The following is a 27,226-nucleotide window of genomic DNA, read 5'->3' as shown; positions in this document are numbered from 1 at the left end:
TTGAAAAGCACAGCAAGTGCACAGAAATCTACTGTAGAGACTCACTTAGTATTTTTATCTATATATGCTGTAACTCATGATAATCCACCACACATTTCTATGTGGTTTGTGGGTGAATTTAATTTAATTTTTTTGCAGATGACAAAAAGAGTAATTCCCAGGGAACTAATTTTGTTGTCAGGGAAAAGCCCGATACAACAAGCCCCTTATACCACAAAGTTAGAAAAAAAAAAAAAAAAAAGTCCTGTTTATAAATATACTATAATACTGTAGTATAGTATAGTGTAGCATACTATCATAGTATAATAATATACTAGGTGGGGATGCATGATGTACAGAACAAAACCGAGGCACTGTAATCACCAGCAGTGGATGCTATCTGATACCATAAAAATACACATCATAACTGCCCAGAAGAGCTGTTACCATGATAACAAAATGGAAATGGACCATTTTCTTGCTACAGTGTCGAGTGATGAGCGGAGAGAAAGGGAAGAGCGACAAAGAGAGAGAGAGAGAGAGAGAGAGAGAGAGAGAGAGAGACACAAAGAGAGAGACAGACAGAGATAGAGATAGAGAGAGAGCAAGAGAGACCCAACACTCAATAGTAAAAGGGACATTTTGAATGTGGAGCGGAGACAAGCAGAGGCAGAATTACACATAATTATCTTGGCTAGCTAAGCTTCCACTGTTGGTGTAATTAATGCCATTCAGCTGGGAGAGGGTTTAAAGTCGTTGACATATTGAGGAATGTTTCAATGATTTCTCCACATTCACAGAGACTGTTTTAATGAGACCCAAGCAGACGCTTCTAAGACTCAATGCTAAGCTTGCTTACTTCCACAAGATAACTGAAATAAAGTTTGAAATGAAACTGAGAGGATTGCTACAGGATTGTGATGTCAATCAAGTCGCATGGAAAATGATTTGAGACATTCCAGTGGCAAACTAGTTTCATCAGAAGTTTGACATGTGAGTGCTTTGCTGTTATGTAATTCAGAATATATTATGGGATTTGTTTCTTGAGATGATTAACTGACTGTGTGACCAGTGGCATAATCATTGCCAGTCACTTGTTTGGTCAGTATTTTATCTTTGTTTCCTTCCAGATGATGGTCATATAATTATGCTGGTCATAAGATGCACTTTGCTTTGGGATTTAGCCTTTGAACTACTGTAAAAAAAATAGTTCAGGGTAATAAATCAATTGTCCCGAGTTTCATCTTGCTCAGAACGTAGGAAAAAAGCATAGGAAGACAAGGCAAAAGAAGCAAACTATGTTAAGTGAAGTAATTTTTGATACAGAACAAACATCCTGACAACTACCACATAAGCTTCTCAACAGTAACAGCGACATACAAGCTTACAGAGTGACAGCATATTGTGGGCTAAGCAGTGTAAAAGCGATTTTGTACTTTTTCTAGAACCTTTGTTCAGAGTTTTCCTAGTTCCATCCATTTTATGTATTCATTTACTCACTTCCCATGATGAGATTTTCTACCATGTCAGACTTGACAACATCCCCAGAGTTTTTTGATATTCAGTGAGTAATGCTTATTACAGACACACTTCACTTTTTTGGCATATTTGAGAGATTAAATAGAAAAATAATGACATGGGCTTTTAAAGTAATGGCCTCCCTCACTCACACTATTTCCTACAAATACAAGTGACAGGGTAAACACTCAAGTACGGCAGAGAAAACACCCACAGAATGTTGAACAGTAGACGTTAAACTTGAGCAGCAATTTTACAGAAAGAAAACACCCATCGAATTAAAGTAACAAGGCAAAAACAAAGACTCAATGAATGAACATATCAGGGCCATCTTTAAACACAAAGTAGAGTGGAGCAGGAGGACCCTTCACATTTCAACAGCCTCACTTGAGAGGAGCGGCGCTGCGTCTCAGCCCAGCGTTGTGTAAGATGTTTATTGTTTGGTGCTCCCCGTCAGGAGATGCACAGCTCTCGCTCTCATGTTCCAACACCCCCGCACTTCTGCTCCTTGATTGGTTAATGAGGTCCATTGCTCCATTCTTAGTGGAGGAAGTGATCGGCTCTCCTCCTACGCTGCCATTAGGGCTCGGCGACGGTCTCGTCGGAGGCATGTGTCAGCCCTCGTCATGGTAACTGACACATACATGATGTCGCCCACAGGGGGAACAAATGTCCCAGAGAGCGGCGGAGCAGCCTACACCCAACTCCCTCTTCTGTGCAGATGATAAAGATCTCATCACTGCCGCTTGATTAGAAATGCATATTCATCTGGTCGGAAACAGAGTAGGCAAATGGGTGCATTGGTATGCAAATATGTGTGGTAAATTCAAACCCAACTAGGCCAGTTACAGTTATGGAGACGTCACCATGGAAGCAGAGGGCTGACGGCGAAGGGCTGTTACAAAGCAGCTCGAGCCATATGGGGATTATACGCCGATACCTTATGTAACATTGGGCAGCAGGGTGGTGGTGAAGTGAGTAGGGAGACTGTCCTTCAACCAGAAACGCCAGGTCCCAGCTCCTGTGACGACAAGCATGCTGAAATGTCCTTGAGCAAAACGCTGAATCCCTACCAGCTCCAGGGCCGCTGCTCTGCAGCTGAACCTGACCTCTGACCTTTCTGCGAAGGATGACAAGTGAAGAGAGAATTTCTCTTTTGGGGATCAATACAGTTGTAGCCCTGTGGCTATTAGTTTCATTCATTCATATACAGATATTAAAATGTTTGTGTTGGTAATACATAATAGTTCATGAAGTGTAAATATGTTAAAAATGTTGAATTATAAAATGTTAAACAGTCATGTTATATACAGTCACAAGTCAGAGATAAAAGAGTGGTGTTATCTTAAAAATCATTCATGGGTAACGTCAGCACAAGGAGACCTCGATTGTTGTGGGGTAGTGAAGCATCTTTTATTTTATTCTCCCATCTTTGTATGTCTGTAGAGCCAATCCTGTCCTCACCTTGCTCAGGTAGGAGGGACTTAGCGTCACCCACGTGCCGCAGCAAAGTTAGCGGTAGCAGAGCCTGCTTTTATCGGCGTCCGAGTTGGATAGCTGTAAACTGTAAAAGTAAAAACACTACTAACTTCCAAGACTGACGGAGAGTCGTCCTGTGGTCGATGTGTGTGAACTCTGTGAAGATGCCAGAGGTAAATTCATGTGTTTTAATGTGCTCGGTGCTATTGTTTATTTGTAACGTGTATAAACGAGCCGAGTTGCTAATCGCCGCTAGCCTTTAGTTTAGCCTCCTCATAGGCCTTCACACTGTTTATTCTGCATTGTAGTTAGCAATTGCTAATTCGTGTGATACGTTATGTGGGGTTTTTCGCCATGAATAGGCCTGTAGCTTATTTACTAAGAGGAATTGTATGATTCAGGACCGGACATTTGCCATAAGAGGGAGAGAGTGAGGACCGGGAGAGCCCTGGACCGTGGAGAGAGACTGTAGCTGCTGTACTTGAGCGTGGTTTCTCCGCACCGTGTTGCTGCACGCTCCGTCCCCTTGCCGCTGAAACTGCACCTTGCCTTTGCCCCTTTTCCCCCCATCTCCATCTCTGACTGTGAGGATTCGTGAGTACACTAACACATTGCACGTGCTTTTTTGTTTGTGCTGGTTAAAACCCAGTGAAGTGGCCATTCGTTTCTGGCCTCCACGCTCCCAAGCATCGAACGGGCCTGCAACGTTTTTATTTTCGTTTACATTTAATAGCCCTGTGTGTATGTGTGTGTGAGTGTGGGCTGTGGACATTTGAATTGACCTGGTCACTTTGATTTTACATTCTCTCAGTGGGTTTAACCGTGGTCATTTGTGTATCAAACCTTCCAGTGCATTATATGAGAGTTTTGAATACTGTTATACATGCATACTTAAAGGTCAACAGTGAACTGGTTAACTAATTTCTAAATCCAATTATTAACTGTGTAATAAATATTTCTGATTGTTTCAACTAAATCCTGTGTTGTAATTATAAGGGTAAAACTATTTGGATAAATATAAATTAGGTTAAAGTGAACTTTTATTATTTAAAGGGGAAGTACCAAATTTTGTGTTTACTTCTTAAAAGTTGTTGGAGGCACCGCCAAGTTATTTTATTTCACTATCACAGTTATCACAGGTAGCGCCATCTTTAGACGAACTCAGGCCCCGTCCCACTGTACTACAACACCCCAATTAGTCAATATTTCCTAGCTACATGGGACTGGGGTTACACAGTATTACAAAATACTGACATAACTAACTATAATTTCAGCTGTCTGCTTCCTTACCTCACTGCATTATCGTGACATTAAGTCTGCCAGATCCAATTGCAGTGAGCGGAAGACTTCAGCACACCCGACCATCTGAGAGATTGCCACTCAGAACAGAGACTTCTGCAGGTCAGGTAAACACTTGGCCGCGGTTTACAATTGGTCATCACCTAGACATAATATCCACCACTGTTTTCGCTCCGCTCTCTCTCATCTGCTCTGAGTAGTCAGACTGTTTGCTTTATCTCTGCCAGAACTCAGCCGCAAGTAGACAGAATGTGTAAAAGGCCTCTTCGACTTTATCATCTGTCTCACCCTCACACTTCCACCCATGTAATTCTGCATCCTCCTGCGGTTTCTTCGCCTCTGTCTTTCATGCCCACCTTTGACTCTTTCTCAGCTTCTTTCCATCCTCTCTACATTGTTTCTTCTTCTTCTCCCCCCCCCTCCATCTCTCCCTTTCTCTTGTGTCCAGACGTACTCCTCTCCCCTCAGCCCTGGGCTCTCTACTCTCCAGATGGCACTGTCATTTCCACAGACGCTCCACTTCAAAGGCCGTTGGGATGGGGGTGGTGGGGTGGTGGGGTGGGGGGAGTGGGGCGCCGAGAAGAGAAGGAGAGCAGAACATCCCTGTCACCATGGTGGCGAGTGATCCAACGCTGAAACACACTCACAGACACCTACTCATACTTTAGACACCCACACATAGACACGCTCTCGCACCACTGGCATCAACGACACCCTCTGACGTTACAGGAGGAAGCCTCAGAGCGCAGGCGACACCGCTAAACACTGCCACATATGGGCAGCTGATTTCATCTTCATGTGACACATGGTTGCTTCATCGCTTTTTGGAGGCAGCGACAATTTTGCTTTGGGCATCGGCATCGGGCACGTAAAGACAGAGTGAAATCAAAGGAGGAACATGTAACTAATGAAAAGGCGTCCAATAAATTGATGCTTGCCAATGTTCAAGTTTCAACCTGTACTTTAACTAAGCACACAGATTTTCTTCTAAAGCTGAGGTAAAACAAGTACTGCAAGTGTGGAATGCCTGTCTTTCTGCTATGGCATCAATGCAACCTTATTCCCTGTTATTTGAGTTATGTTAATATGCCGACCCTAATAAAGTGTATAATTGATCAAGTTACACTTTCTTTCTTTTTCTTTCTTAAAGTTCATTTCTGAAGCGAGCACATTCCAGCAAACTTTCAGTATAACTTTAAAATAATGTAAACTTCTTGAGCTTTGAATGTTTTACAAGATCACTGAATGGGGATTATAGTGCAATGCATAATGTGGCTTAATATGATGGCTTAAGTCCAGATGCCTACATTTTACATTTTGCCACGAGCGTTTCTTTTTGAGCAAGGGGTACTGGATGTCAGCATAATATTATGATTCACTCCTCTATGTCACATTAAAGTGTTGCCTATTCTCCAACCCCTGACGCAGAGGGGGATTTTTAAGTAAAACAGAGATGAAAACAGAGTTGAAGGAAAGAAAAGAGATAAAAAGGACAAACAATGAGGGAGCGTGGAAATGAAAAAGACAAGATGTATAGGAAGAAGAAGAGAAAGGGAGGGGATGAGGGAGGGACGTCAACATTACTGTATAATGGGAAAGGCTGTATGGCGCATAACTCAGCATGTCCATATGACAGGATGTATCAGCGATGCAGATTCTCCACAGTAGATCACGGACCACAGCCAACAGTAGAAACAAGCACTTTTGTGCTACATTGTAGAGTAAATACTTCAAACATAGAAACAGTTGGAATTCATGAATAACAAGGTATTTGTTTAGACATTGAGGTGAGTCACATCTTTTAGAGTGCTCATGGTGAACAGAAATAAAATAGGTTAAATCCAATTGAGTTGAAAGAAAAAAAACAACAACAACAAAAAGCTAAATGCAGGTATGTTGAGTAAACAGCATTATGCATGATATTGCTTTGTTAGAAGTGATATAGTGCAAGTCTGTGCTTTAACAATAAAAAGGTAGAGCACCCACAGCCCTGGGGACTGGAGGGGCTCGGTCCTCCGCCCACACAGAGCTACTGTGCAATAAAGACGTCTCCACCGCCATGACGCTACTTTGGGCCGCACTCCACTGCTCTCCGTTGCGCTGCGGAGGTGGGCGATCACAGGAGGATGAAAAAAGGCTGCTATCAGGCTTTTCAACGCACAGCGGGAGCCTCTCGGCAGCCCTTGATCTGCCCACAGCTGAACAACCATAAACTAAAATCAGCCATGCAGGGAAATGGATAAACATGAATGATCACAGGAGCCACGCTTTACCACCTTTCTAATAACTCTTTTATAAGCCAAGTGTTCTGCCAGTGATCTGTACCTCACGCACGTGAGCTACTTTGTCATCTTTAAAGGCATAGATACGAGCATATCACATTCAAATGATGTGTGTGTCAGTGGTTTTGATATTTTCATGTAGGAATTATGCATATAATTTTAATTCAAAGAAGGAAAGATATGCCTTTACTCTTGGTTTCATGGTAATAAAGGCTTGAGCTGAAGCGTTCTGTAAATTTTTCTATTGCTTTGTTAAGACTCTCTCACAATAACATGTCATAGCCATCCAGTATCATGTCTATTTCCATAGTAAGTAAAATGACAAAAAGCCATTATGCATCCATCCCATGAAGAAGAGAGAGTGAGAGGCCTGTATAGCCATGTCTCCGGGGATTATCCGGCCATAGGACTGACAAAAGCCATGCATTCCTGATCCACACTCTCTCCAAGAACAAGCACTCTCCACATCCATGAAACATGCGTCTGCTGTCCCATCAGCACACTGCCATGTTGTGTTCATGGTCAAGCCTCAGCAGCACATGAGGCTCCATTATCACACAGTGCTGCAAATGGACAGTCCACCTCCTGCTCTCACATACAGCTCATCTGATAGGCATGAGTGACTGGCAAGATATAGATGTCGCAAGCGCAAATCGCCATTTTGAGTCATCTTGTATGCCAGAGTCCAAAATAAGGGCTGTGTTGTACGGATACCCATGAGATATACTGTTGCTAGCATTTTGCTAGCAACAATAAATATATAAAGTAACTGAAGGATGAAAATTCACAAAGATGATGTTAGTTGACACATTTTATTTTGTGGAACAAAACGTAGTATAGCTAGTAAGGCTCTGCGTAGCACAGACTTTATTTTTGGCATTTCTTGCAAATCCCATTCATATTTTCCATAGGAATGTTAAACTACACACCAAATGACAGAAATCAGAATTTTACAGCCAACAGAATTACATCAGACTTCACCTCTCTATTGTCATTTAGAAAAAGTTAATACATTTTAACTTCCAGAAAATGTATTTGCTGCTGGGCATACACACACACACACACTCTACTACATGAAAACATGTACTCACGCAGGTATGCATGAATGCACACACACACACACACACACACACACACGGAGGCATGGATGCACAACATAACCATGAGCACAGCATATCCACTCCAACATTTATGCTCCCATCACTTAACCTAGAAAAATTGTAATTTCTTAACTCCAGGGGAAGGCAATCAAATTATGGGCATATGCAGCCATGTGGATGTCCAGCAGGATTTTAGGTGCACATGGAGTGGACAGACAGTTAATTAAAGCCTCAGATCTTCTCCCTGAAGCATCTCTCTGTAACATGACCCTACAGCGTGACACTCGTTGGCATGAGAAGAACACACAGATGCCAGCAGCTCTGGTGCAAAACAGTGTGACCAAACATAGGTAAGTGCAAGCTTACCAAAGATAGGTGAGCTTGCACTTACCTATCTTACCTATCTAACTGCAAGCTAGACGTGGATGATAAATAAATAAATATATAAATAAATAAATGTTATTCTCGCACTAATGCAAGGCCATGTGTACAATTCAACTGATTTTCAATAAAAGTTGTTATAAACATCTTGTTTTGATGTTCATTCTAAATTTAAGATAACTGACATAATCAATTACTTACATACCATTTCCATAAACTTTATTCTCTCTATCCAACAATGCACATATTTCCTTATCTATTTTATAATACACACATTTCCTTATTTCCATACTGTTTATGAGCCCTTCAATGTTTCTATCTGACCTTCATTTGACCTCATCTATCCCTATTATAACTCTCTCTACCTAGTCTTTTTGTCTATCTCCCTCTCTCCTGAACCTTTCCTAAGACATTCTCCCCTCTACCTGCCAGTGTATCAGGTGTCTAGAGAGAAATGTTACACTAGCAAAGACGGTGGCAACATGGTGTTGATTTCAGGGCACATGTGGCACCATTGACTCCACGTAGAAGCATTACGTGAAAATCTACTTCCACGGCCTTTTGACTGCACTACTACTTGTTAAAATGTGTGATGTAGAAATGCTATAAGTGTCAAATCAAATAACAGTGTTCAGTGTTGTTCAAAGAATCCAAATCATAAATCATGTCAACAGCATGTCTTTCACACTGAAACTAGGGGTGGGGTTGTCCAAACGCCACACCTGCTAATGATTTGGTAACTAATTGTGTTGCAACCAACTGTTGCTAATCTCCATTAGGACTTGAGGAATTGGTGTGCCAATATAAGGAGAGACGGTGCGTTCTCAAGTAATGAAGGCCAGAGGGCTCTTGTGCTAAGTCTTATTTAACTGCTCGTCTCAACCCATAGCTTCTGAGGAGTTTTATTGGGTGTTGCTTCTCAGCTAATAGCCATGGCTCTTGGACTCCTTTTCAGGTATGTTTCATTGATGTTGTGAGCTCTTGGACCTTTTATTTCCCCCTCATGCTACAATTACCTCAGACTTTGTTAGCGGTATATTCTACTACTGTCCTTATTTTGCAGGTTTTCCTGGATTTGTGTTTTTTTGTTTGGAGGAAGTGTTGGTTTACCAGCTATAAAAGGTAATGTACAGTCTCTTCAAATTTCACATTAGGCCTTAGAAACTGCTCCTTATCTCATCAACTTTTAACCTTGCAGGTTATGGATATCCATATAAGGCTGATTCCCATAACATGGGGGATGATGGAGAAGATGAAATTCTAAACTCTGCTGCCTCAGATCAGACTGACTGGGTGGGGTCCCATAGCCAAGCTACTGGACCTGCATACACAAGCTACAGCAGCCCTTCAGTTCCAAAGCAGCCAAACTTGGCCCCAAGTAGCCAAACCCTGACCAACAAGCGCAGTGTTCCTAAGGTAGAAAGACTTGTTAATGGCAACGCAAGAGACTGGGGAGTAGACCGCCCTAACGAACCAATCACATTTCCTCTAAGCCCCAGCTACCAGTCAGGTGATGTGTTTAAGTCTCAGCCAGGGCCTGTGCGACCTCAACTGACCTCACCCAGTCTTTCTTCTACCTATGGCGCAGCGTTCTCTCCAAGCACTGGTGGCTCCACTCATTATGCTAGTCCACCTGTCTACTCTGAGCCTAAGCCATCCTCCCCTTCTCAGGCCACCAACTCTGGGAGCGAGTCACCTAGTTTTTACTCTTGGCAGCCTGAACCAGTCTCCAGCAGTAGTTACCAAGGCGCTGACTCCGGTTTTGGTTCCCCGAACTGGAACACTGGCTCCAGTGTGACGGGAGGTGATTCAAGTAACATTCCCCACCTCATCTATGAGAGAGTCTTTCAATATCCTGCTGAGAATACTGGGGCTAGTCTGTCTTACCCAAGTTATGGTGGAGCCTCCAACTATATGCAGCAATATGACCAAGTTAAGCAGCAGCAGGGGTCCTCGCCTGGTTACACCCCTACAGTAGCAGAACACTCATTCCCTAGTTTCTCTACTTATTTGGGAGCACAACCTGAAGTGTATCCGGGGGTAGAAAGTCCTGCCTCTCCTAGCTTCTCAGTGGGAGAAAACCTCTACTCCAGTCCAACTGAAGGCATTTACCAACCAGCAAGCTACCAGCCAGGTCATGGCAAGACTGCTCCTGTGCTTCCACAAGAACCAGTCCCCAGCACCCAGGAAGTTGAGATTCAACAGGGGGTGAGTGAACCAATCCTCCCACCACCACCCCCTGCACCTCTATCCAGCTACATTGTCCAGTCCAGAAACAGCTACCAGCGAAGCAGAGTTCACTCGAGCGAAACCAGCTACTCCAAGGACCTCCCTCTGCCCACCGCTGTAGTCTCAAAGGGTGTCAAACGACGTGCACCTAGTCGACCAATCTCTGCCCCTCGTGCTGGCTCTAAGGGTGTAAAGAACCCTCAAAGGTATGTCCAGTATTGAACTCCAGCTTTTTTTTTTCTTTTTTTTTTTTTGTATTTTGATTCTTACAAAAAGCAAATGCATTTCTCTTCACAGAGCCAAATGGTAACAACATGGCCATGAAGGTCTCCAAAAGTACAGGTAAAATTTGTTAAATAACATTTCAATGGAAGGTAAAATGGTATTCAATGGTATACAAATGGATAAACAACCTCTTTGTCTTGTTTGCAGAATGACATGTTCTCTAATGAGGGGAAGGAAAATAAAACTTGAATTTTGAACTTATTTGCTCGGGTTTTTTTTTTTTTTTGGTTTTTTAATCCATATTAACGGAACCAACTGAAATGGATAAAATAACAGGTTTTTCAAGTCAAATGGTTTCTACATCTAAGTGGTTACATTACCACTGGGACACAAAGCACTCACATTCTGAGCATAAGTGTATATTCTGAGTTAAGTTTCAAAAATTAGAATTAGGACGCTGCCACAAAATGCATAAATGGGACATCAAAAGTTGACGGCAACAACTTCATGCGCTGCACTCGTTTAAATGAGGTATAAGCTTGGTTTGGGAGCTGATTATTCAGTTCTGCAGGGCTTTAGGCCCTTAGCTTAAATGTCGGGACCAGCTAGACATCCTTGCTGCTGATACAGCCACTAAACAAATGCACTAGTAGTACACGCATGCAGTTTGGTTACCTTGGCACTGAAATCCTTGTTTCCCAAATCCCCTGCAAAAAAGGAGAGCAGAGTCAGTGACCAGCACAGTCTGTACCTGCGCTCTCTACACACAATCATGGGCCGTCTCAAGTCTGTCAAAGAGCAATGGAAACTTAATGCACTTTACTAGAAAACTGACAGAGCATCAGACGTGTATCACCGTTTTACTTAGGCTACTTTTGAAACCAATGAGTGATTAATTGAATTAAATGCTGTCTGGGTGAACAATTTCTTTAATCCATTTTTGGGAGCCCGGGCGCAGTTAGGAAAGACGCGTTTGTGTTGCCTGGTCATGGTAAAGGGAAAAGCGCACAAAATAAAAGAAAAACCTATGTGCAGCTAATCACACTGACCAATGTGGGCAACATCTATTTTCTATAAAACCACAAAAGCATTGCAAATAGCTGCTGCCCTTAGATGTCTAAAGAGGCAATACAATAGCTTATATCAATCTAAAACGGATCAAAACTGATATGAAAGGAGCTAACTGGGTCCGCATCAACTCCCTCATCTAAACAGACAGGTGTGCAGAAGGGATGCTTACCATATGAAGTCTGTACAGTGGCTGCAGAACGTCGGCTGCTTGAAAAATCTCGCAGTAAATTTGTGGTTTTTCACTTCATGGACATTTTTCTGCCGCAAAGCACCTTTGCGGGCAAATCGGTTCCCAACCCCGGCTGAGTCATTATAATGTAAAAGATGATCAGCCATAATAGAAAAAAAAAACTACACAGCCCCAACTTGGTGTGTCCTGTCCCGCTCGATTTCTATATGGTTCTTGTTTCTTCACAGCTCTCGACAAGTGCTACTGTATCTGCTGGAGCGCCTCTGGACAGACGGCACGTTTCCCCTCTGCCTGCCTGGACTACAGCTGAGCGCCTCTTTTTCATTCAAAGTGACGTCGATCTAATTCTGCCTTCACGTGCTGTAGGAATATCGTACCACAAGTTGAGCGCGCATAAACGACCCAACAAAGTGATAGCCTACGCGAAAGTGGGGATTATCTATGATACCCGAGTTGCCAAGAAGTGACCGAGAGCGTGGAGATGGTAAAAGTGATGTATTTCACTGTAGGCTATTGTTTGGCGTTCTGTGTACATTATATTTGTTGTGTGTTTCTATTTCCACTCCACCTTTCGACTTTTACTTTTTGCTGTAACACTTTTTAATAATTTGTTTTGTTTTTAATAATTGCAACATAAATTACATGCCTGATGCACATTTTATCCTCTTCAATCTACTGCTGTAGCACAAAATAGCCCTTTGCCACTTGATTTCTAAAATAAAACAACATCCACTTAAAGCTACTTTTATAGCAGGGTCCATTTTATTGTTATATCTGACCAAAAGACCTGACCTGACGACTTATTTTCTTTTCGACTTTCGAGAAGTGAAGTAGGAGCTTACGAGGAGCACATGAAGGCAACACGTCCCTGCATCTCCAGCTGACCATAGGGCTGCCTCTGCCTCGTCCTCCATAAACCGAAGGTCTGGTGCGCCACGTTGTGGATATAAAGTAGATTGCAGCTTTTGCCGTTGAATATCTTGCCAGGGCTCGGTGAAAGGTCAAAATTGACAGCCTTCAACAGCAACTATAAATCAAGAAGACACGCATAGGCCCAATCTAAATGTCAGAAACAAAAACAACATAGTGGCAAGTAGTAGAACGGAAAACAAAACATACAATATTGCTAATGCTACATCAGAAATATGGTGGGGGATGTGAGTAAGACAATTTATATATTGTAACAAATCATTAATATATCAATTGACCTATGAGATGAACGTCCTGTTGTAAGGTACCATAATCACAAAAAACGGACTCCATTTGAATCACTTTCAAACCACACTAATAATGAAGTAAAGATAATTTTCATCTTCATATTATTGCTTTTGAAAAGTGCGTATATTTATATTACATTTCTTGTTCTTGGGTTTAATAGATTGGCAGTTTCTATGGCAACAGGGAGACGCTGCGTCCCCTCACTGATTACGGAAAACGGATGTGGCGCAGGGTGAGGAAGCTGAAGTTTTGAACCATCTTGAGCGGCGAAATCAGTGCCTTAGCTCAAGGTAAAATCGCCTTTTGTTAGTTCATATTGTGCATTTTCATTAACACAGTTTATTTGTAGCGTAGGCCTGTTCACTAAAGCCTATAAAAAGCAATATCTGTGATAACTCGTGCTAACGTTACAGTAGCTTGTTTGGCTAGTGGCAACATGTTTGCTAACATAGCGCTAGTGTATATCTGGAAGACATGTCTGTCCCTCAACTTGTACTTTGTCGCTCTGGAAGAACGTTAGCTAGAGTTATCAGTTGTTATGTTGTGCTAACATGACGTAAAGTTTACCCCATGCTACCCAGTTTCGCCATACCTAGAGCTCCACTTTGTTACGGCGCTGATTTAACAGGTCAGCTAGTTACTCACTCAGCACTCCTTGTAACTAGCTAGCTTATGCTAGCGAGTAACGTACTTTTTATATTGTATAACCAGTTCATTCCTCCCTTCAAGACACTATGAGCAAACATGAGGACTCCTGGGAGAGGCTGGACTCAGAGTTTGACCATTTTCTACTGGACATGAAACCATATGTCCTCAAACACCCCCACAAGACAGGTAAGATGATATTACCAACTTAATACAGTTGAAATAATATAACTGATTTTGCTGACTGTCTTCTTGTGCTTTCGTGAACACAACAAGAAGATGCATTGTGTATACACAGTGTGATTAGCCCACCCCAAAAATGAACTGGCAACATAACTCATTAGTATAGTAACCTTAGCTGTAACAGCCTTTCCCCTATCGCTCACCCAATGACCCCAGAGCGGCAGCGTTGTGCGGTGTGGATAAAGAAGCTGTGTGACCCAGCCGTGTGTGGCTCAGGCCTGATGGGGCGCAAGAACCGCAACATGTATGCCCGCCTGCTTCTGCACATGCTCAAAAGAGGGGTCCTGGAAGGCCCTTTCACCAGCAAACCAGAGCCAGGCAGCCTCAGGACACTCCCTACCTACATGGTAAACATGACTGTTTATCAAATCTTAAATACTACTATGTTGCCATCTAGTAATGACAGTACTCATTGTTTTCAAACCAGTTTTGTATATCATGTATTTTGCAGTTTGCTGTGTGATGAATATACAATCCCTCAAAAATGCTGTCATAGTCAAGTATATTTTAAAGGTAGTTTTTTAAAAGTGCTGTACGGAAAGCAAGTGACAAAAAAACAAAAATAATATAAACAAGAAATAGAACAAGTACATCAAACTCCAAGAAACAGGGCCAGAGCATATGTCTGTGTGTGTGTGTGTGTGTGTGTGTACTTATATTAGTCCCTGTGTGTGCTCACATGCATGTGTGTAAGAGGATATAGGGCTACCAGGCAATACCATAGTTGTTGAATATGGAGGCAAAAAGTTTTGTTTAGGCCTAAGCTTGAATATAATGCAGTAACCTAACAGTGGATTTCCACTTACTGGTTGACTAAAGTAACGTGGACTCCATCTGTGGTTTTTGGCTTGTCATCTCCAGTCCATCTACTTTGATGAGCCCCTGAGTGGACGGTCTATGGAGCAGAGCAATGCTGGTCTGCCTGACTGGGTGACAGGAGAGCTGGGTGGCCATACTGATGACAGTTGGGCTATCGGTCTGCGTAAGGACAGAACCAGCTCTTCACCTACTGCAGCTCATCTCAGGTACTATTCTACATCACCTGGGCCAATGATGGAAATGTCTACCCAGTGTTTCCTTTACACTTATTTAGTTGCAGTGGCCTCCTACTGTGGGAAAATTGTTCTCACAGCTAGAAAAATGCAATGAAAATCCATCATCTGGCCTTATTGCTCAGCTTGTCAGAAAAGCAATTACAATTACAGCACAAATGTCTGTATATCATGATATAAATGTCAAAGTAAAAGCCATTTTTAAGTGCAGCATCTACTGGAACTGATCCTGAAATGGGCTGAAACGAAAATTACCCCACCTCCCACGTCGACAAGAATTATACAGAGAACAGTGTATACACCACAACTTTGTCGCTGGTGGGGGCCAAACAATCTCTAAAGCCACTAGGGCCAGAAGGTATATGTGTATGAGCGCATACTTGAAACCCACATGTCCGCTTAACTGATATATGGTGCAATAAACTGGTGATAAACCGAATAATAGCTGCACAATGTAGGGAAAATGCCATCTGGGACTTTCACAAGTTTTGACTGTTTTTCATGACAGAGACTTGTTTGGTCACTTACTTGTTGAACAGCAAATTTAGAAAAATGAACTTGTTTTATGTATTTCACTGATACAGGCTGATAAAAAAAGACAAAAGTGATCTCAATTCATGTGTTAATTCTTTCAGTTATCTTAAAGACTTTTGATATACTTTTGATGATCTTGGACTTTTGAAGATCTTGGTTAATGCGTCTCAGTATGTTGTCATTATTGTGGTTATACATAATTTGTGGCAGTTGGATTTTGATAAAGGAAATACATGATATTGTATTAATAGATTTAAAGGCCCTCAATTGTTAAATTAATTATTAGAGTTTTCTGTCCAGCAAAATCGAATGCATACATAATGGAGCTTTGCAAGGATCGGAGAATCACAACTGAAAATGATTATGCGCTACTGCATGGTGCTGCATGGTACTGCATATATAGAGAAGAAACTGACTGGGGGCCAGATTTAGAGGTGGGTGAGCTGGATGTGTCCTGGTGGCTGCCAATTGGCAATCATCAATCTGTCACTCTTACCTACATTAATACACTTGTAATGGGGGCAAATTGGAGCCACACTTGGTGATGAAGTAGCCCAACCTGAAACATGCAAAGCTTACAGTTAGCCTGCTGATGCTAAGTCATCTGTTGGGCATAGAAATTTCTGGCTTTTGATCGTAGTTTTTTTTTGGTATTTTTTAATAGTGGAATTACATTATGGCTACATTGTCCTTTCAGATGTCTTCTATACTTTTATTCAGGTAGTAGTAGGTCACAAACTTCCAATCACCCAACTACTCTCCCACCCTACATCATCATCCCATCCCATTAACTTGGCCCTTGTCAAGACGTAGGAAGAGATACACTCCAATTAGAGTGAAAAGGGTAAAAAAAAAGTCAGCATTATAATCTACACTCGGAGTCCCAGCTAGTGCCAGGTAGGATCCCCTTTTGCCTCCAGAGCACTGTGATTCATTTGAGGCATGGATGCAACAAGGTGCTGGAAACGTTCCAGGGATCTTAGCTGATGCTGATTCAATATCGTCATGCAGTTCTGCAGTTTCTTTGGCGGCACATTCACACTGCGAACATCCTGTTCACCTAATCCCAAATCCATTAGAATGTTTAGGTATGCCATGGCGTTCAAACGATGCTCAGTTGGTACTAAGGGGCTTAATGTGTGCCAAGTCTGAGAAATTCCCCACACTGTTATACCACCACTAGGCTGTACTGTTGACACCAGACAAACTGGATCCAAGTATTCATGTTATTTTTCAATCTCTGACCCTGCCATCAACATGTTAAGCAGACACCGCGATTTGTTGGATCGGGCCACATTTTTCCACTCTTAAGCTGGCCAGTTTTGCTGATCATGTGCAGGAGAGGAACCCAGCACGTTGTTCTGCTGCTGTAACCCATTCATTTCAAGGATCGACAAGATGTGCGTTTTGTTTTTGCCATTCTGCACATTAGTGTTGTACATAAATGTGGACTGCCTGCTAGCATGTCTTGCCATCCTCCTCTGACCTCTCAAATTTTTCTCCAAAAAAAAAAACTGCATGTTTTTTGGCACCAACGATCACACCACATTCAGTGTCACTTAGATCATGCGTCTTTCCCATTCTAATATTAAGTCGAACAGTAAGTGAACCTCTGAATCCTGTCTGCATGCTTTACGCTCATGCTTTATTAATACGTGACTCACTGTGTGGAGAAGCAAGCTGTTTGCACAAACTGGGAGGTGTACGAAAAATGTGGATCCCTGAGTGTATTTGAGAATGTCATTCATACCACTTAGATCTCCGAAACTTTGTAACAGTGGGCTAAGTGCTTTATCAAACTGTTTGCATCTAGCTGACACTGCAAATCTTAGCCTCATAAAGGACATTTTCTAATTCTATGAGACACATGATCCAAATTCCAAATGAAAGAACTGAAACTGATTTCCACATATAGTGCAATATCACTTTTCTGAGTAGAAACATACCCTCACTTATCCTTAGAAGAGTTCATGGTTATTTGTCAAAATACAAAATGGTCATAAGAGGGTCTGGCACCAAGCTCTTTCTTATTACTTTAGAAGTCAAGTATGGGCTTTATAGTATGTAAAGAGCTTGGTGAATGTAAAGTGTTGAATGAGAGTGCACCGCTTGTTCCAGCACGTGACCTGAGTTCTCTGAAGAGAGGATGTGATCTTAGATAGAAAAAACTTCTGGGTCAGATATAGACCAAGATACACAATGCCTCCCACTTTGTATAGCTTAAGATAGCCATCCAAGCCTTCTGTTTTGATGTTCTTTTATCAGGCTGAAAACATTGAACTTGGTCGTCAAGCTGAATGCATACAGCTTTTCTGACTGATCACCCATCCTATTTACTCAGCAGTGCTATCAGAAAAGTGAAAGGCGTTGCCAAGTCCTTGCATCAGTCTGCATGAGCTGTCCACTCTCTGACTTTTCAAAGGGGAGCACTTCAAAACAACATGAGAGGATGAGGAACCCTTCATATTCTCTCTCTATCCATCTTTCTATTCCTCTCTTCTTTACACTTTCCTAGTAGTTGAAAGTGAGGTCTAACCCCCACAGAGGAGAGAGGAAAGGCGAGCAGGAGGCTCGGCAACTCATTAGCTTGTCCTCTGTTTCTCAAGCTTTTTGATTTCTCCCCTTGTAGGAACATCAGCTAAATGCCTAAAATGTAAATGTATGTGTTTTGGATTTAGAAATGTGCTGCTTGATTAAACATGGCTTGCCTAAAAGCCTGCGTGTGACACACACACACACACACACACACACACACACACAGTCTACAGACCTTACTAAATCAGTCATCCTGGTTTGCTCAGGGATATTGCCTCTGACTCCAGGCAGTTTAGGGGCTTTAACAAAGTGATGTTAGTAATGGCTCAGGGTTTCTCATCCCAATTAACAAGTAGAGGCAAGTCAGAGCTCACTGGCTCGATACGCTCATTAGCATAATAAAAAGAGAGCACTGTAAGTGCAGTAAAGAGAGCTTAATATCCACCGGGGCACTCTGGGAGAAAGAGTACAGGCCCTGTGCTGCCATATTTAATTCACATTTTACTTTCAGGGAGGTTGTAGAATACTTGATTCTTAGAAAATGATCATTAGGACTTGTCTTTAAATATTGGTTGGAACTAAATTCACATTGTCATGGTTGGTTGGGTTTTTTTTTGGCAGATAACTTTTTTTGGTAAATCTTTTTCCCACCTTTTTTATTAAATGAAATGGTTTTCATTATTTGGAGTTGGCCTAGGCTAACTCATAAATATGTGTGCATCTGTTGAATAAATACAACCCAGGATATGCCTATCCGATAAACTTGATTTTAGATTACCTGATCAAACATGAAACAGACAAATTAGAGCCTAGTTTCAGTGCCTGCCAGTGAGGCATTTGTAAATCTTTATTGACCTGTTTTCGTGACCTAAAAGCAGAGTCCGTTTGCAAAACGGATGCAACAGCTCACATATTACAAGCTGCTCTCAATTAGGCTCTGCTCTACCTCCCCTCGGCTACATAGGGTGTGGATAGAGAGGTCTTGTGGGGGAGCAGACTGCTGAGTACCAACTTATAGTGTCTGATTGGGATAAGACCATGAAAGACGCTCAGATCACAGGCTGACGTCCTGATGAAGAAAATTAGCCGGGCCCAGAGTCCTTTCATGTGTCTGTCTCATTTAGATAAGATTAAACGGAAGGACCTCGTCTGACTCCCTCCCTGTGATGTGGCAGCGTTTGATCTCTGTCTCGCTCGCCATTAGTCAGGTGATGGGCAAGGGTCTTTCAGCTTGTGAAACTGTTAGGTCTAATTCGAGTTTCAAGACCTCAAGACAAAGTTGGGATGATTTGGTGACGATGTGGGGTGTCACTCCTGTTTCACATTGAAGTGGATGTGCTGCAGTGTGTGTGTGTGTGTGTGTGTGTGCTTTTTACTTGGCCTAAATACATCGGGTTGTACTTTAGGTCCTATTTGTTTAACAGATATACCATTCAACCTCATTAGCCCGAGGCTGTATCAGAGAATTCCACCCTGCTTGGTGTGTTGTTCCAGATTTAGCCACAAGATAGAGCCACTTCCCCATCCAGAGCACTAGTCCATCCAGAGGAATGCTGTGGGAAAGCAGACACCGCCAGTCAGGGTCAAGGGATCATAGAGGAAGGCTTTGGTGTGTAGCCTACGTGTCGACTCCAGCCTCTCACATGTCACTTAGAGATTAGGCGTCAAACACGTATAATACCCTGACACATTGTTTGTTGCTCTTGGCTTGGCTCAGAGTTCAGACAAGAGAAGAATGAGAGAGAATGAGAGAGAAGAGAGAAAATAGGGGGGAGGTGTTCTTGACATAAACCTCATGTTGACTCAGCAATCAGCACCCCTGGGGTCAGGTTCACTGCTAAAGATTAGGGAGTGGTTACGGATTCATTGAACAGCATGTGGTTTTGGCTTTATCTTTTTGTGTGTGAGTCCATACTCCATCTTTCGCTTAGTCTCTCTCTTAGGCTTTTCTCTCTCTTTTTGTTTTCCCCGCTTCACGCTCCCTGACTGCTGTCTTCCATCTGTGTGCTTTTCATCCACATATGAAAACTCTTAAACCCCCCCCTCCACCACCTTTTCCTCCCCTCTTCTTCCCTCCTTTTTTTCTCTGGCTAAGTGTGACAATAACATTGTCCTTGCAGTTGCAGCAGACATCAATCGATGCTGGTATAAACGCCTCATGTCTTTCACTCACAGGCCAGAGTGTTTCCACTGATCTTGCCTCCAGGTGGTGTGGTGTTGTGGTGGAGGGTGTGCAGAGGGATGTTTGTGTCCCAGTCGGTCGGGCTGCTTTCCTGAGGGCGCCCGAGGCCGAGACCTGGGCCCACTGACTCTGCACCTGGAGGTCAGGCTGGCATATGGATGTCAGGCTGTTTTAATCAGCCAAGCTGCAGCAGTCGAGGCTCTACACTTTGCTCTCCTTTTCTTCTGTGTGTGTGTGTGTGTATCCGCGTGCATGCGCGTGTGTGTAGCTCTGGCCTGGCTCGCCACTGCTTTGATCTCTGGGCCTCAGACTCCAGACACATCTGATTCAATTATCCTCATCCACCTGTTGACTTTGAGGCCCAAGATTGCAAAGCTTGGCCCCCCTATCCAGGTTTCACGGCTGTGTGTGTGTGTGCACGAACACGTGTGTGTGTGTGTGCGCGCGCGTGTGTGTACGTGCGCTTACAAATACAGATAGAGAGGCAGACAGACTGAAGTGTGAGAAGGGAGTGAGTGAGTGGAGGAAAGATGTCTTTGATGATTTGCAAGATCACAATTAAATATGAACAAGCGAAAGAATATTAATACCCTGACAATATTGTGTCAGTCTGTGCTTAAAGTTTCCCTTTTCAATCTTGCTTTGATATTTTTCTTTTTTTTAATTTCAGTTATGTCAGGACATCTGCTGATACTGATACAACAGCCTCAGTTGTCAGGATTTTGCTGCACTAGAAACAAGTGCACTAGCGGTTTCAGGGTGGGTGGGGGGGTGCGTGATTGGAGTGAGCGAAACTATGTTGACTTTAAAAACTCCACCTGTTAACTCCAAATCGCTGCAAAAAATATTTAGTGCATTTGTGCACCACACCGAGCTACTTCCTGATATGTGAATGTACTGTGCACCAATGTAAAGCTGGCTCATGCTTGTGTGACTTCTACCGTACTGCCTAATGTATGAACGCACAATGCATTTCCTTATGCAGGGCTCGTACGGCTCTGCGCAGCTTAAGAAGCGCATATCTTATTTCCCCAGGGCACTACGCATTGCAAAAAGCATTACTTATGAACAAATGAACCAACAAACAAAACAGAGCCCAGCTGTTGCAGGGTTGCACTTATGTAAAGTCCCTTTACATAAGTGCATTCAGCCAGTGAAGGTAAAACCACATCATCGACAGAGGTCCACAGCTGAAATATCACACCAAGCAGATGCATACAATTTATCAAGGTCGCTATCAATCAAGTTAAAGACAATAGTCCATCAACAGTCCATAGAGTCATCGCAGCCCGCACTACATTACACAGTTACACAGCATGGACATGTTATGGCTATCTCATCATTTGAGTCAGCCTTGCATTCTTTAATAATTGTTTTGAAATTGCTACACGGTAAGCTACATACAGTATGTACACTATACTAATATTTTCTGAATCAACAAACAAAATTGCCAGAAGTATTAATCTTAGGTTGATTTTGGATCCATGTTCCCTACATAGGGTTCATGTGAAGTGAACGATACAAATTAGAAAACTGACTCTGCCTGCACAGATGTCTCATTCCTGTTTAATATTCAACAGTCTCTACAGAAACCTCATAGCGATAGAGTTTTTCCTCCATGAGATAACACTGCCTGTGACAATTGAGATTCAGAATTCCCAGTGCTGTGAACGCTCAGAAACTGACATGGGGGGGGAAGGAGTGCCCATAGGCTCCGAGTTGAGAATGTGAAACAGTGCCCTCTAGAAAGGAATTTGATGTCTTCATCAGATGACAGCAGATTATTTGGTTGTCCTACATCCTCCTGTCTTCTCTAACATCTTCATTCAATTAGCATTAGTGGGCCATTAGTGCCTCAAGTGCATGCTCTTAATGAGATGGCTAGCTCAATTATGTGTGTGTGTGTTTGTGTGTGTGGGCAGGCGGGTGCGTGCGGTTGCACGGGCATGCGTACGTGTGTGTGTGTGTGTGTGTGTGAGTCAGTGAGAATAAGCAGAGCTCTTGTCAGGCTGCTAGTTTAAACCGTGATGGACATTATGAGAGACAATGATTGAGGTGTATGTTTGTGAAAAGATTATACAAGGCAACGGCTTGTGCCTTGCAGGCTAAGGCAGTGTATGGAAACACGCTGATGTATAGCAGAGAAGTTTATGGTTCGGATGGGATGAAATGCAGACCACAAACCATTCAACCGATGCCAGATGTTGATCTGTGTAAATACCGATGCAGGCTGCCTATGCAAGCACATTCATATGCAGACGGAAAGACACAGCCAGACACAGAAACATGCCCACTTGCATAGTTTGTTAACCTTTCTTTCTCTCTCGCTCTCTCCCCCCCCCCCCCCTCCCTCTCTCCCTCTATCAAACTGTATTTTTCTCTCTCACCCTTCCCGTTCTAGGAGGAGGCTGTATGAGGAGAAGTCCCCTTGTCAGCCCATGGCTTCCAGTCCACTCAGACGTTCCTCCAGAGATGACACCAGAGTGGTCAGTTCATTCTGTCAACCGCACCTCTAGACTTCCATGTTCCCCAATATCTCTGTAGAGATGTCACAAGTGGGATTTTCTGATTTATAGATCGTTACAAGGGAGTTATGATGACACATTGAAATGCTAAGGAAAAACAGTAGCCACAATGATTGGCTTTCTGCTTAAACATGGGCCAATTGGGAAATTCCTAAACTCATTTCCCCGTTTAAATCAGAGGAAAGTCCCTCTGGTTGATGAACTTATTCAGTGTAGACGGGGAGTAATGACATTTGAAGAAAGTAGAGCCAACGGTTGTAATCACAACACATTTGACAATGACTTATTTAGGTAAAATCCTACAGGGGCAATGTTTGAGCTCCTAATGAAGCAAAAAGCCGCACTAGGACATCTCATGAGCTTGCGTCTGAGAGGATTTGATGACCTCACTCCAGGTGCAAACAACTCAACTCATTTCCCCTCTTATAAATCCATGACAAGCTTAATGCTTTGTTCTCATGAAAGCATCATGAATCTATCGGTTTATGATTCTATTGTCCTGTCAGTACAATGCATGTACATTCCCTTGGCATAACCCCCTAGTACATCTATGGCCACATCCATTTTTAGGCCATTCATACTTATCAGTGTTCACCACAATGAGTTGAATTCCTGGTGCGATACAGTGACATTCTGCTTTGAACAGCCAGCGACCCGCATACTCAGCATTCCTAGATATTGAAACGAAACACTTACACTGTTTGTATTAGGGTGAGGCATTGGGACCTTAATACCTTTTTAATCAGAAGGGGCATTGAATCTTAAGCTATTCCATTCATCGATTTCTCTGTGTCAGTGCAGTTCCGCTGAGCTACACCCAAGGTCCACACTCCACCTGATCCTAATCAGATTCAACAACATCTCTCCTTTCTCCATTGCTCGCTCAACTTTATTAGATATTTCCCCTATTTCGACCTCGCCGCCCAGCCTAAACTTGGGTAAACTGATCTTGTATCAACAGCGCCCTGGAAGCATTCAAATTATATATAACAAATCCGGAGGCCCCTTGTAACAAAAGGGTGGGGAAAACAAGGATGACAGGCGGTGTAGCTGCATATGACCCTCCTGTGGAATTTACTGCGAGACGGGGGGAGTGGGACGGGGACGGAAATGATGTGGAACTGCCAAACATCTGGAGTGCTGTATGGAGAGAGGGAGGAGAGAGAGGGGCCGAAGGGCGGAGAGATGGAGATAACGAGGGAGTAGAATGCAGTTCGTATGGGAGGAGTATGCGTGTGTGTATATGTCTGTATGAGCTGGGGTGAGGGGGTGAGCTGGACCTTGTTCAGATAAAGCTTTTAGGAAGAACCTTCTGTTGTTGCCAGTACATGAATTATATCGTGTTGAAATAAGCTCCATCACTGTCTCCCCTTCCTTTCCTCAGGCCAAACTGCCGATCAAAACACCGTCAGAAGTCATTTCAATTCCCTCATCTAATCCACATTATTGCTCATAATTTTCATCTTGTTGCTGCTATTTACGTGTTCTTTCACTCTTGTTTCTTCCCCAGTTGGATGGGGGGATGAAATCAGAACTGTTTCCTGATGACAGTGACCTGGAGGCTCGTCTCAACAGCTGGAACCTGGGGGTGAGTCCGGGGGCATGCCTAGAGGTTCTTAGTTACATACAGCTGTCAACATATTGCAGCTTCATCTACAGTGAGTGAATCTGAATTCAACAGTAAATCTAAATCAACGATAATATGGCGTTGCTGAATCAGCTGCATTGCCAGCGTAGCTGTTGAAATATGGGGCGAAATCACCCTTTATTTTGAATCTATACCATTTCACCTACATCCTAAACCCACTTACTCCAGGCAGCTGTCTGCTGTTGGAAGAGGGTAGGACGAGGAGCGGGAGGAGCGTTGTGTAAACTGAGCATTCGAAGATGTGTGTACCTCTCTTATCTTCTCCGTCTGGAGTGCCCTAGGCCAGGGCTTGATAAGCACTGTGCCCTCATGTCTTTTATTCCCTTATTTATTTCATATCTCCTTCACCTGCATGACTCTCTATTTCTCTCCCTCCTTCTCGTTCTTTTTGCTCGTTGCCTCCGTCTCTTTCTCCCGCATTCTTGGCACGTTGATGTTTTCTACAGAGCTTCCCCCTCTCTTCCTCTCTCTCTTCCTCTTTGCCTCTCTCTGTCTACTCTACCCTCTTATCCTTCACACTTTGTCCCCATCTTACTGTGTCTTCCTCTTTCTCTCTATGGCCTGTGTTTTCTCTCTCTCTCTCTCTCTCTCTCTCTGTCTTTCTTTTTCTATCTCCCTCTCTTTCTTTCTCTCTTCCTTTCTGTCTTGCTCTTTCTTGCTTTCTCTGGCTCTCTCCTAGATTCTCTCTCTCTCTCCCTCTCTCTCATTCCATGCTGGGGTAATCTGAGGTATCTATCAGTAGACGTGAAGCCTTGCACTGCTTCGCTCTGCACTGCTCTGTGTTGAGACGCTGATAAGAGGCAGTGCTTGGCAACGCTCCCCCAAGCCTGCATCTTGCAGATCAACAGATGTTCCTACACATAAACACACACACACACACACATGCACACACACACACACACACACACACACACAAACCCTCTTCAAGTTTACAGAGAGTTTTATGGATGCACTGCTTCAAAGCGGCCAGTTCCTACAGAATTTCAGCACAGCCAAGCGTCACTCTATCTAGAACATCTTTAGCTGAGCTTTAGATGTTATGAAACATTCCATATTGGTTTATTCATTTCTTCTCTAATGTAATAAAGTAGGCGTAGTCAGCATGGTAATTGTTCAGTGGCCGTATTGGACAGTAGAGGGTAGATTGCTTCATAGCCGGATAAGAGCTCCTTTAAGGGAAAAAACCGACTAGACTACGATCTCTTTCAGGTAGTCTGTCTATTGTCTGTTGGCCAAACTAATCTCTAGTGGGAATTGAGTGTTAGAGCGCAGTGTGAGGTGCAACATATTACTCTCCCCTGTCAGTAAAACCTCAAGAAGTAGAGAAAATGCACAGAGAACTGGGCTGAAGAAGACTTGTCTTATCTCTTCAGTGATATATATCCAATCGTAGTCCCTACCACTTGGCCGTCCATTGTCTGTGGTTAGGTGGGTGTACAGACGGCTTGCTCAACGCTAGTCTGACACTAGGAAGCCATCCATCACCCTGTGTTTGTTTGGCTGGAGAACCAGGCCTTGTGATGTGGAGTGTCCTTCCTCTCCTCCGTCTGCAGCTGAGCGTCCATCCATCCATCCACGTCAGGTCCCAATGACACAGGACGCCGTGCCAGTGCTGAGGCTGGACACACACACACACACACACACACACATACAGGGGCATGTGTGTGGGCATGCAGGGAAGAGTGTACACACACAGCAAAATGAACACACACACACACACACATAGAAGAGCAGACACTCGTATGCACCAAGTCCAAGTTTAGTTTCGCTCTGTGCCAGCGTTGCACCACAGCATTTAGTCTACTTCTCTTCCCTGCCCTGTGGGCCGTACTCAATCAAATCTGATGACTGGCTGTCCATGGGTATAAAAAGAAATCCCATTCTTCTTTTCAGACTGGGCAGTATTTTAGACGGATATTGATTGATTCATCACTGGGTAAATATGGATATTTTTTTTTAATCCAGTGCCGGATTTAAATATCGAATCATGCAGTTCACCATACATGGCAGGCACCATTGATGTTGCTCTGCACTGGCTATACTAAGTCGTGTATTCGTGTGCATGTGTGTGTGTCCTTGCGCCTGCCTGTGTGCATGTCTTACATTTTACAGTAAATCTAGTTGTAGTCAAACAGGATGTCTCCTTTTGTTGAGGGCTTATGTCAGCTAACAAAATGGCGGCCCTGTTTTTACCTGCACCATGCAGACTTAGGAGGGAGGCAGAGGTGCTTTCATCCGTCTCACCTGTCACTCGCTCACCCTGAAGCAAAAGATTGTGACTTCATCCTTGTACAGTAGCGGAGGATATTTCAGTCCCAAACTCTGGGGTTCTTTCAGGTCCCGTTCTCTCATCTTCCATTCATTTTGGATTACCCTCATGTTAGTTGTGCCACCTCACAACGTTAAATCCTTTTTTTATTTTATTTTTTTTTTACACCGAAAGATTCCCACTCTGCCTTCCTCCCCTTGCTCTTCTTGCTCCCTCCTCCTCCACTTGCTCTTCCTCCTTGTTCTCCTCCTTCGTCCCCATGTTGAAGAGATTAGCAACAGAACTGTTTACTGGGCGTCATTGCTGTCATCTCCAAAGTCAGCTCAGCTGCTTTGAAAGGCCGTGATTCTGCCGCTAGTTGGCAGCCCCCACAGACAGCCCCAGTGCATGAGAGAGAGAGACTGTATGATAGCGTGAGTTCACAGGAAAGTAATGGGGTCATAAACAACCGTCAAATAGTGGAAGGAAAATAGCAGGTTGTCAACAGACAGATTTAGCTTTTTGCAGTTTGTATCACAGTTAGTGAGCTATATTGATGTAATGCTGCAGAGTCACTTGAGCTATGGCCCTCTCTCACGTTCAGGTGGTTTAGGCTTTCTGTCTTTCTTTCCGTCTCTTGCAT

At 43.2% G+C, this 27,226-nt stretch overlaps 2 protein-coding genes across 5 annotated transcripts in view; one reads left to right on the top strand and one right to left on the bottom strand.

Annotated features, from left to right (window-relative positions):
• Positions 1–11,899, bottom strand: part of prkcab (protein kinase C, alpha, b) — a 90,582-nt gene extending 78,683 nt beyond the window's left edge. For all 3 annotated transcript variants that reach the window (XM_071910468.2, XM_071910467.2, XM_071910470.2), the window contains exons 1-2: positions 11,733–11,899; positions 11,168–11,199 (exon numbers count right to left, since the gene is read on the bottom strand). In XM_071910468.2, coding sequence (XP_071766569.2) covers positions 11,168–11,199; positions 11,733–11,899 — 199 coding nt within the window. The remainder of the gene's footprint in view (positions 1–11,167; positions 11,200–11,732) is intronic.
• A 1,308-nt stretch (positions 11,900–13,207) lies between these two features.
• cep112 (centrosomal protein 112) overlaps positions 13,208–27,226 on the top strand; it is a 115,702-nt gene continuing 101,683 nt past the window's right edge. Inside the window, exons 1-6 of one of the 2 annotated variants that reach the window (XM_078284740.1) lie at positions 13,208–13,261; positions 13,683–13,805; positions 14,016–14,206; positions 14,721–14,884; positions 22,564–22,648; positions 24,198–24,275. In XM_078284740.1, coding sequence (XP_078140866.1) covers positions 13,706–13,805; positions 14,016–14,206; positions 14,721–14,884; positions 22,564–22,648; positions 24,198–24,275 — 618 coding nt within the window. In that variant the 5' untranslated portion in view covers positions 13,208–13,261; positions 13,683–13,705. The remainder of the gene's footprint in view (positions 13,262–13,682; positions 13,806–14,015; positions 14,207–14,720; positions 14,885–22,563; positions 22,649–24,197; positions 24,276–27,226) is intronic. The other variant, XM_071910451.2, reaches the window with a different exon arrangement.

This window comes from Centroberyx gerrardi, chromosome 7, assembly GCF_048128805.1.
Source record: "Centroberyx gerrardi isolate f3 chromosome 7, fCenGer3.hap1.cur.20231027, whole genome shotgun sequence".
Lineage (NCBI taxonomy): Eukaryota > Metazoa > Chordata > Actinopteri > Beryciformes > Berycidae > Centroberyx > Centroberyx gerrardi.
The sequence above is the reverse complement of the archived record's forward strand: the minus strand, read 5'-3'. Positions and strand labels throughout refer to the sequence as shown.